Source organism: Ammodytes marinus (assembly GCF_949987685.1).
Source record: "Ammodytes marinus genome assembly, chromosome: 15".
NCBI classification, from domain to species: domain Eukaryota; kingdom Metazoa; phylum Chordata; class Actinopteri; order Uranoscopiformes; family Ammodytidae; genus Ammodytes; species Ammodytes marinus.
In genome coordinates, this window is record NC_137219.1 from 1,831,394 (window position 1) to 1,842,577 (window position 11,184).

An 11,184-nucleotide genomic window follows, 5' to 3' on the forward strand; every position below is an offset into this window, starting at 1 on the left:
CCAAAAGCTCAATAAGTTATCTCAACAATGTATAATCATGATAATTCGCCCAAAGTAAAAAAAAAAAAACATTAAAAAAATAAAATCCAATTCCAAAATGGCATAATAACCCAAACTTCTCATGGTTAAAGTAATTACAGTTTGACATGTGAGAACAGGAGCCTCTGTGTGTGTGTGTGTGTGTGTGTGTGTGTGTGTGTGTGTGTGTGTGTGTCTGTCTGTCTGTCTGTGTCTGTCTGTCTGTGTCCTTCTGTGTGTGGAGCCAGTTAATTGCAGTATGGATGAGTGAGAGCAGACACAGGTAGGCTCTGTGTTTGAGTGTGCTCCTCCACCTCCTTCCGTTTGGATAGCTATGAACAAAAGCTTAGCCTCTTTCCCTAATCAAGCTAATGTAGTGGGGATAAGTTGGTGGTAATGACAGGTAGAATATAGGCCTCCGGGGTGGGGGGGCACACACACACACACACACACACACACACACACACACACACACACACACACACACACACACACACACACACACACACACACACACATACACATACACACATACACACACACAAACAGTCTAAGGGTAGCACTTCAACAGCATATGATTGACAGGAGAAAAGCTAATAAAAAAGCCCCCGTTTTACACTGTCAGATACATTAGTAGATGGTAGCACACACGGATAAGTACTGGGGTTTGCGATTCACGTCCGCACTGCCAAAATATATCTTAAGAGCTGGTTCGTATAGCCTGTGTGCTGCTATAGTTGGAATAATTGCTGTGTTAACTTTAGCTTGCCATTGTATTGGTATTTTAATGCGCATTTAAAATTCAATACAATTTGAACGAGTATTTGGCTGCCGGGAAGCAACTGAGATGAACTTGCAAAGGAATAAGTCAAAATGGTGAGTGAATTCAGAATCTACACTTGGAATTTTCAAGGGTATTTTGTTCAGTTAACATTCTTGGTTATATGGAGTCCTTGCTGATACACATACTGTTAGAATTAATAAACATTTGGAAAACAAAACTTTTTTAGAGTAACTGTCTACACTTGATTTTTTGATTTTGAGGCTAAAAGTAAAATTCTTATGTTTGAAGGTGGAAAAGGGGTAGGATTAAATAAGTGTATACTTCTTCCTGCTCCTTTTCAGGCATATCTCAGAAATACAGATAATTTGTTTTCTTTTTTTTTTTTTTGTGAAAACATAATTTGTTTATTGTATTTCCATGCTTTTCATTTTGTTTTGTATGTTTGATATGTCTGAAATAAATTGAATCAAATCAAAGGTAAACTGCCTTAATTTTGAATAACTAATTATCTTTTGTTGAGGTAACTTATAATTCATATGTAATGTAACTTCAAGTCTTGAGCTCTACATACTAAGAATTCTACAAAAGTAAAAGTTTTGCCAACTTGATTATTTTTTTTCAGAAAGTTTTAGTTGGTTATCTGTATGACTGTTTTCTGTTTTGCTGTTTTCAATTTGATGGTTTTCGTTCATCTGTTCCATTATTTTATTTTGTTATTGTTTTGTCGAAAAGTTTTGATTTGTTTAACCCACGAGCCAAACATCATAGACACTGACTGATTCAAACTGAACATTTATTTTTTTGTAAACAATTATAAAAAATAAGAGGGGGTAGGACCAGAAAAGTTTTTCTTAACTTCTTCCTATCCCTTTTGAACATGAACTATGTTATTTGAGTTATGTATTTGTTGCTTAGGATCCTGAGGATCCCATTTGTTTGTTTTTAATTTATTTATTTCCTTTTTTACTGCTCAATCGTTTTATTTGTTTGTATTATTATTTTTTTTAACCATGTTCAATAAAGACTTAAAAAAAAAAAAAAAATGACAGAATCAGTCTGCACAACTGTTAGTGTTTGAAATGCTTAGTATGTAGACCTCGAAACTTAAACACATGACACATTTCACACACATATTGATACATTTTCATTACTATTGTACATTATGCATGATAAGTTATCTCAACTGATCTCCTCTGGATTAAATAAAGGCAGTTTTTCATATAACTTTAGCATTTTAGATGGTCTCAAAACTTAAAAATCTAGTGCAGACAGACAGTTGCCTTTTATCAAAATGTGATTGTATGGTCAGGGTTAGGGTTAGCTCTCTTTGTCCACCAAGGGTTAAGGCTGTCTCACTTTTGGTTAAACTAGGGTTAGGGTTAGCTGATTAAGAAATAGTTGCAGAGCTAGGGTTGTGGTTAGCCTGCTTCCTGGGTTATGGTGGCCACATTTTGACTCGTATTATGAGCTAACCCTAACCTTAGCTCTCTAGCCCTAACCCTAGTTTAGCCAAAAGTAAGAGCTGTAACCCTAGGTGGGCAGAATGAGCTAACCCTAGTTTGGCCAAAAGTAAAACAAAATCTGATTCTGATAAAATAAGGAGGAAAAAGAATACCGGTTGTGTGCTTCTCAGCCTTAGCGTGCCTGGAGTGGTTCGGTGCTGGTTTCTTCTCTGGATCGCCAAACTGTCTAATAAAGCAAAAACACCAACAAAAAATATTAAAATTAAAACTTTTATCTTTGCTTTTCAGCCTTAGCGGACAGCCAGGCATGTTAAAAATGAATGTGTACATTAGAATATATTATTAAAACACAAATGAAATGTCTCCTTTTCACCCTTGGTGGACCTCGACTTGTTATGTGTTGGTTTCTTCTCTGGATGTCCAAACTGCCTAATAAAGCAAAAAAACACCAAAAAAATTATCTTAATAAACTAAACTAAAAATAAAAAACACAAATAAAATGGGGATAGATTTGCCTTTGTTGGTAATCAAATGTTTTCTTTTTTCTTTTATTTCTGTTCTGTTTTAGTTTTATTTTTTTGTTTCTAGATGATTTTTTAGTTTGTTATTTTTTTCTATGTTGTGATGGTGCAGGTGTTTGTTCGTTTGTGTGTGTGTGTGTGTGCGTGTGCGTGTGTGTGTGTGTGTGTGCGTGTGCGTGTGTGTGTGTGTGTGTGTTGTGGGGAAAAAAATGCAATAATTGTATAGTTGAGAAAAAACTTTAAATAAAATATAAAACCTCTGCTTTTCCCCCTTAGCGTGCCTGGCCTGGTCCTGGTCTGGTATCTCCTCTGGCTCTCCCTCCAGACAGGCACAGTCCACCGTGTGTCTGCGGTGAATCTGCGTCGCTTCATAGGCTGTGCTGTGAGAGAGTTCACCTTCCTCGCCCGTAAGCCGGGCTGTGGAGGGCTGCACATCACCACAGACGCCTGCTGGGGGCGCTGTGAGACATGGGAGGTGAGAGAGCTACCTTTTTTTAAATGTTTTAACCTTTTTATTCATACAGGTACATCTACAGAAAAGTATAAGGGCCAAAGGGAAGAAGAAAAAAATGAAGAGGAGGATTTTTTCTTTTTTGGAGGATATCTTGTTGTATAAATTTAAAAATATACTATGTAAAGGTGCTAAAAATTATTTTTTTAAAGCATGTTTTCAGAAACAATTTTTTTTTAATAAGTTTAGTCAAATGAACACCTGAATGTACATGTTGCACCTTTTGATTTATACTAGTATGAAAGAAGAAATGTTATGAAAGATAAATAGACAAAAATAGTTCACCTTCCTGGCCCGTAAGCCGGGCTGTGGAGGGCTGCACATCACCACAGACGCCTGCTGGGGGCGCTGTGAGACATGGGAGGTGAGAGAGCTACCTTTTTTCTATTTTTTTTTTTTTTATCTTTATTTATACAGGTAAATCCCATTGATATACAGTATAGTAAGGAGGGTAGAGGAGTGTGTGATTAAATTGCAGGTGAATAGGGTCTAATTCTTTAATTCAAAATAAATGACTTATCATGAAACTTTGCCAGAACAATGTAGGCCTACCTTTTTTGTATTATATTTTCCTCGGAAATGTTTGAATGAATATACAAATTTGGCAATATCTTGTAAAATATACTAAGTTAAGGTACTAAAAAGCATGTTTTCAATAACAATAATGTTAGACCAGGTTTAGTCAAATAAACACCTGAATGTACATGTTGCACCTTTTGGTTTATACTAGTATGAAAGAAGAAATGTTATGAAAGCAAAATAGACAACAAGCCAGGCTGTGGAGGGCTGCACATCACCACAGACGCCTGCTGGGGGCGCTGTGAGACATGGGGAGGTGACAAAACTACCTTTTTTTTAAATATTTTAAGCTTTTTATTCATACAGGTAAATCTACAGAAAAGTATAAGGGCCACAGGAAAGAAGAAAAAAATTAAGAGGAGGATTTTTTCTTTTTTGGAGGATTATCAAGTTTTTTTTGAGGCAGTTTCCTTTTTTTTTTTAGGTAGATTTTTTTTTCTGTTTGATGTAGTCTTAAAAGGTGGACAAAAAAATGTAGGCCTACCTTTTTTATATTACATTTTTCTCAGAAATGTTTGAATACATATGAAAATTTGGCAATATCTTGTTATATAAAGTGTAAACATATACTATGTAAAGGTATTAAAAATATTTTTTTAAGCATGTTTTGAGAAACAATAATGTGTTAATAAGTTTAGTCAAATAAACACCTCGATGTACATGTTGCACCTTTTGGTTTATACTAGTATGAAAGAAGACATGTTATGAAACCTAAATAGACAAAAACAGTTTACCTTCTGAGGGAAGAAAAACCTCATTCATTATATTATAATAGTGATTTTATAATGATAGAACGCCGGTTCCGTATGGGTGAAGTATGCATATGTTTTGAATAGACAAAAATCTCAAAATTGACCAGTGCTTGAAAATAAATGTTTTTGCCTACGGTGTCTCGCCTTATATCAAGAGGTGATTTAAGCGAAACTGACAAGTTTACACAAAGGAAGGGAATACACAAATACTGTAGATAGAGAGATGGAGAGATGGAGAGATGGAGAGATGGGAGAAGGAGAGATAGAGAGATGGAGAGATGGAGAGATGGGAGAAGGAGAGATGGGAGAAGGGAGGTCAATGCAAGGTCAGCTGTGGGTGCAGGCAGGAATTCAGCTGTTAGCTACAGTAGATAAATGGACAAATATGGGAACAGATTAGATGGATGGAGGGATGAATAGACAGACAGACAGACAGACAGACAGACAGACAGACAGACAGACAGACAGACAGACAGACAGACAGACAGACAGACAGACAGACAGACAGACAGACAGACAGACAGACAGACAGACAGACAGACAGACAGACAGACAGACAGACAGATAGATAGATAGATAGATAGATAGATAGATAGATAGATAGATAGATAGATAGATAGATAGATAGATAGATAGATAGATAGATAGATAGATAGATAGATAGATAGATAGATAGATAGATAGACGGACGGATGGACGGACGGACGGGCGGACGGACGGACGGACAGACAGATGAGAATAGAGATTCAGGGATCTAATATTGTCCACAGTAATGAGCGGGCAGAGGAATGCAGGAGAACAGAAGGCGGTTTTTGGAGCAGCGTGCTCTGAAATCGAGTTAACTATCTGCAAGAAGGGAACGCAGAGATTGAAGTGACAGCAGCGGTTTCTCTAACAATGCCTCAAGAGCATAAAAGACAGAGACAATTGCATTCTTTCTATGAATCGCAGGATACTGATTACAAAAAAATGCAGTGGAATATGACATTTTATTTCGATCTATAGTAGCCTATTTGGTGACAATACTGTAGGCATTAGGAAGGTCATGATTCACTCTTTATTATTACCCTTTGTAGGACGCCATGGCTTTGTTTTGTGATACAGGCTGTGTTGTTAAAAGCCCTACTAACGTCCTCCCTCCTACATACTAAACATGTATATACTACATACTGTCTACTATTTAACCATGGATTGTGCATGCGAGGTTCGTCGGACCGTTTACACTGAAGTATACAGAAGCAATAAAGATTTTTTTTTTTAAACTCTCAGCTCCTTTAAATCTGTCTGAAGACATTTCTGTTTCCATTTTTTATTTATAAAAAAAAAAAACTGTATTCACTTTTCTAATGTCTATTTATACTTTAATCTTGATGTATTTCTTGCCCCTGTAAAGGACTTTGAGTGGCCTTGTGTCTGAATTGTGCTATAGAAATAAACTTGCCTTGAAAATTGACTTGAGAGCCTGCTAGATAAAAAATAATATGATATCTAAAATGTTTTTTTTTGTCTTTTTGTATTATTCCAGAAGCCAGTCCTGGACCCCCCCTTCATAGAGTCCTACCAGAGGGTTTGTACCTACAACGAAACCCGTCTGGTGACTGTTAAACTGCCCAACTGCCTCCCAGCCGTGGACCCATCCTACACCTACCCTGTGGCTCTCAGATGTGACTGTGGAGTCTGTCTCACCAGCACCACTGAATGTATAACTTCTGTGTGAAATCTAAACTGGCATTAAAATACTTAGGTTGACTTTTTTTTTTTTTTTTTTTTTTTTTTTATTGAAGATTTTTTAATGGTAAATGATAAAATGACACAGCTTATAACCTACTTAAAGGCCTACTTCACCGGTTTGAATATGAAGGTGTATTGAATTCTGAGATCCTATGTAGTATAAATGTGGGAATTTTTTTAAAATCGGTTCATCCTAGCCTGAGAAAAGGCAGAAAGAGTGTTTTTTTTAACCCTATATTTCTCTTTCTCGTGACATCACAGACAGAGAAATATAGGGTTAAAAAAAAAAAAGTACTTTGTAAATATTACTGTGATGTCACAGAAAAAGACACCACAGTAATATTTACAAAGTAAGTTTTTTTTAACCCTATATTTCTCTTTCTGTGATGTCACGAGAAAGAGAAATATAGGGTTAAAAAAAACACTCTTTCTGCCTTTTCTCAGGCTAGGATGAACCGATTTCAATTTTTTTCGCACATTTATACTACATAGGATCTCAGAATTCAATACACCTTCATATTCAAACCGGTGAAGTAGGCCTTTAACAGTAAGAGGAAACACGGCTGGAGGAACCCTGAAAACCTTACGTGCAGGAATGGAAAGCAGCTTATGTTGACTTTTAAAGGTGCTACGAGGAAGTTTTAAATATTTCTGAAAAAGTAAATTTCTTTCTCTGATTATCATGACTTTCATGTAACAGCAAACCAGACCATCAGTACAAAGAATGCTGTTTTTATATAGTTTTTCTTAATGCCTTTGTCATGGGTATACGCTCACCCAGGAACAACAGCTGGCAAAGTAATAACACTACCGCTTTTGTCCAAAGGGGGCGCTAGAATTAACACAAACAGAAAGTTCCTCAGAGCACCTTTAACAGGCATAACATATACTTAAAAAAATAAATATATATACCAAAAGCGAAATATATAAATATATAGGCTATGCTTTTGCTTGCATTGACTGTTGGGGCAAATTGGAAATCGATTGTTTTGAGTGAAATGTTACTGGATAAAGCTAAATAATCGTGTTTTTCTGCTAAGTATGATATAACCAACCAATGCCAAAAAGGAACGCGGTAAAAGAAAGTGAGGCTAAAATAGGCCTTCTGTTTGTTCAGATGTGATCGGTCTCATCAGCACCACTGAGTGTATAACTTCTGTGTGAAATCTAAACTGGCAAAATATACACTTAGTAAAAAATACTTATCTTGTGTGCTCTGGTGGCGTAGTGGATAGAGTGCTTACCATATTGGCTCAGGCCTTTGTTGCAGTGGTCGCGGGTTCAAATCTGACCCGTGAACCTTTACTGCAGGTCATCCCCCCTCTCTCTCTCTCTCTCTCTCTCTCTCTCTCTCTCTCTCTCTCTCTCTCTCTCTCTCTCTCTCTCTCCATTTCAACTCGTTACTATCTAATAAAGTAAAGCTTGAAAATACAAAAAAAAATACTTATCTCAACAGGCAGAACATACTGTATACTTATTTTAAAGATATATATGTGGGAATGTCCGTTTACAGCATCTCTCTCTCTCTCTCTCTCTCTCTCTCTCTCTCTCTCTCTCTCTCTCTCTCTCTCTCTCTCTCTCTCTCTCTCTCTCTCTCTCTCTCCATTTCAACTCGTTACTATCTAATAAAGCTTGAAAATACAAAAAAAAAATACTTATCTCAACAGGCAGAACATACTGTATACTTATTTTAAAGATATATATGTGGGAATGTCCGTTTACAGCATCTCTCTCTCTCTCTCTCTCTCTCTCTCTCTCTCTCTCTCTCTCTCTCTCTCTCTCTCTCTCTCTCTCTCTCTCTCTCTCTCTCTCTCTCTCTCTCTCTCTCTCTCTCTCTCTCTCTCTCCATTTCAACTCGTTACTATCTAATAAAGCTTGAAAATACAAAAAAAAATACTTATCTCAACAGGCAGAACATACTGTATACTTATTTTAAAGATATATATGTGGGAATGTCCGTTTACAGCATCTCTCTCTCTCTCTCTCTCTCTCTCTCTCTCTCTCTCTCTCTCTCTCTCTCTCTCTCTCTCTCTCTCTCTCTCTCTCTCTCTTCTACTGTCAAATAAAGGTTAAAACACCCAAAAAATATCTATAAAAAAATAAAAAGAATAATAAAATATATATAGGACTAATCTTGTCACATGTGTGTACTTTGAAATATATATTTATTTTTAAATGTCACCTGCTTCCCTCAGCACCTGTTTGAAATGTAAAGAACTTTCCATATAACAAAAACACTCTAAGCATTCTAAGCATTTTAATTACTGTTATCGACTTTCTAAAGACTAAATATTGATGTGTTTTTCTAATTAGATGGCCCCTCGTTGTGTGTGTGTGTGTGTGTGTGTGTGTGTGTGTGTGTGTGTGTGTGTGTGTGTGTGTGTGTGTGTGTGTGTGTAAGTGTGTCAGTGTAAGTGTTTGTGTGTAATTAACCGAACTGAACTCTATGGCTTGAAGGTCTTATTTCACCTGCACTAAAAAAACACACATATTTCATTGGCCACGGCAGCTGCTATTGATTTAGTTCCAGTTTTAGAAGCTATACATTCAGGACTTCGATATTTGTGGTTAAGTAAAGGGTCGGTCAGTCTCACCTCTAGAGCAGTGGAATACTCTAAGTGATGCCATAGTGTTTAGAATATCATTGATTTTAGGCAATTTTTTTACAAGATGGAAATGTAACAAAATATACGTATGTATACTGTATATATATTTATTCTAAAAGTAATATCAATTATGTACACTAAGGGGCGCCCGTGGTGTAGTGGTTAGAGCCCCCCACCAACCCCCCATAGAGGCTGAGTCTTCTTCACAGCAGACCACTTTCTGCACACACACACACACACACACACACACACACGCACACGCACACGCACACGCACACACACACACGAAAGCATGTGACAAGGTACAGTATGCTCAATGGTGTTATATAGAACCTTTATTACGTAACCTTTCTAACACAGTGGTGTAGTGGATGGTTTGACCTCCCGCTGCTGTTGTGACATTATGGCAGAGGAAGTGGACATGCTGTGACCTCACCATGGTGTGTGTGCGCGTGTGCGTGCGTGTGTCAGTGTGTGTGCCAGTGTGTGTGTGTGTGTGTGTGTGTGTGTGTTAATTATATGTCAATGGTGTTTAAGGCTGACACACTGTATCCCATGGGCAATTTGTTCTAATGCGGGGAGGGGTGGTGAGAAAAACACACAGAATATCTGTATTTTTTAATTATATAGTATAGTATAACAAATGTTGCTCAGTCTCTAATTGTGCTTTTGTTGAAATATATTATATTTAATATTTGAGAGGAGGGGGAGCGCGGGGTTTGGGACGCAGGTGCGGACCTAGGGGCGTCTTAAAAATATCCCCGGAGGATAACTATTATATGTATATGATATTGCGATGATGGGGAAGGGGTGAAAACCAAAAACACAACAGAACTATAAAGGGCCACACAGGCTTCCTTTAGGAAATCACACTAAACTTGCCTTTATATCCGTCGCATCCCCGCTTGTTTTTCATATGAAGGCTCCGTTGATGTGACGTCACTTCTAGTGCGCACTGGATTATGGGTCAGAATCGCCCAAATAGGATGCAGTTTTCAACACTAGAAATCTTGGCCGGATGTAGTAGACATCCGATCCGAGTACTTCTAACCATCCTAAATCTGGCCACAAGAATCGGGACATCCTAAATCTTTTTTCTACCGTACTAAATAGTAGAAAGTATGCGATTCGGAACGCAGGGAATGAGCAGCACAGAGCACTGGGGGTCTCAGGGCAGATATAACCTCCTCACACCTGGGCTCAATCAGCCAATCAGTGCCACACACATTGCGGTGAGTGAATCAGTCACCATTCTCACGGAGCCGAAAGATTCTGTGCCCTCACAATATATTCTACTGCTTTGCTCTTCCTACAGCTCTAGAAAAAATTAAGAGACCACTCCAAATGTTCAGTGTCTCTCTTTTTACTCTTTATAGGCATATGTTTGAGTAGAATGAACATTTTGGTTTTATTCTGTAAACTACTGACAACATTTCTACCAGATTCACAATAAATCTTTTGTCATCAAAGAGCATTTTCATTAAGTTATGTAGAGATGAAGATTGAAGAAAAAGTCGGACTGGTCTCTTCATTTTTCCCGGGGCTGTATATTGCCTCCACTGTTTGATTTTGTAAAACATTTTAGTGTTGTATATAATGTAGATATTAATTTGAATATGTCTCTGTAAAGCACTCTGTAGCGTTTAAAAACATTCTAGATAAAACTAATATATACATTTTTGTAAACATACAGACTTTGACTTTGTGGTTTGAATGTAAAATGCATGGGATTATTCAAACTAACCCTGCGTTCCGAATCGCATACTTTCTACTATTTAGTATGGTAGAAAAAAGATTTAGGATGTCCCGATTGTTGTGGACAGATTTAGGAGATTGTTAGTGTTGAAAACTGCATCCTATTTGGGCGATTCTGACCCACAATCTGGTGCGCACGTGAAGTGACGTCACATTGACGAAGCCTCCATATGAAAACAAACGGGGATGCGACGGATGTAAAAGCAAGAGGCAACATCAAGGCGCAATGTTATGATGAAATAAAAGTAAAAGTAAGAGTAAAAGTATGTCCCAATAGTATGCCTACTGCATCCTAACTAAATTATTTGTATTGTCAGATGTATGTAGAATAGAAAAAAGAAAGAGTATGCGATTCGGAACGCAGGGTAAATCCTCTGACAATCAGATTAAAAGTATCATAGATATTTCATTTTTCAATGGAGCAGAATAAAACTAAACCAATATGGAACCTACTGAGTTATTTC

The 11,184-nt window shown here is 37.3% G+C and overlaps 1 protein-coding gene across 1 annotated transcript; it reads left to right on the forward strand.

Moving 5' to 3' along the window:
- Positions 1 to 281: 281 nt before the first annotated feature.
- On the forward strand, positions 282 to 6,345 carry LOC307261601 (glycoprotein hormone beta-5-like; the record flags this gene model as incomplete). The annotated part of the gene is made up of 3 exons (XM_080042182.1): positions 282 to 301; positions 3,063 to 3,261; positions 6,154 to 6,345. The coding sequence occupies 3 exons, from the start codon at positions 282 to 284 to the stop codon at positions 6,343 to 6,345; spliced, it is 411 nt and encodes a 136-aa protein (XP_079898308.1).
- Positions 6,346 to 11,184: the final 4,839 nt, after the last annotated feature.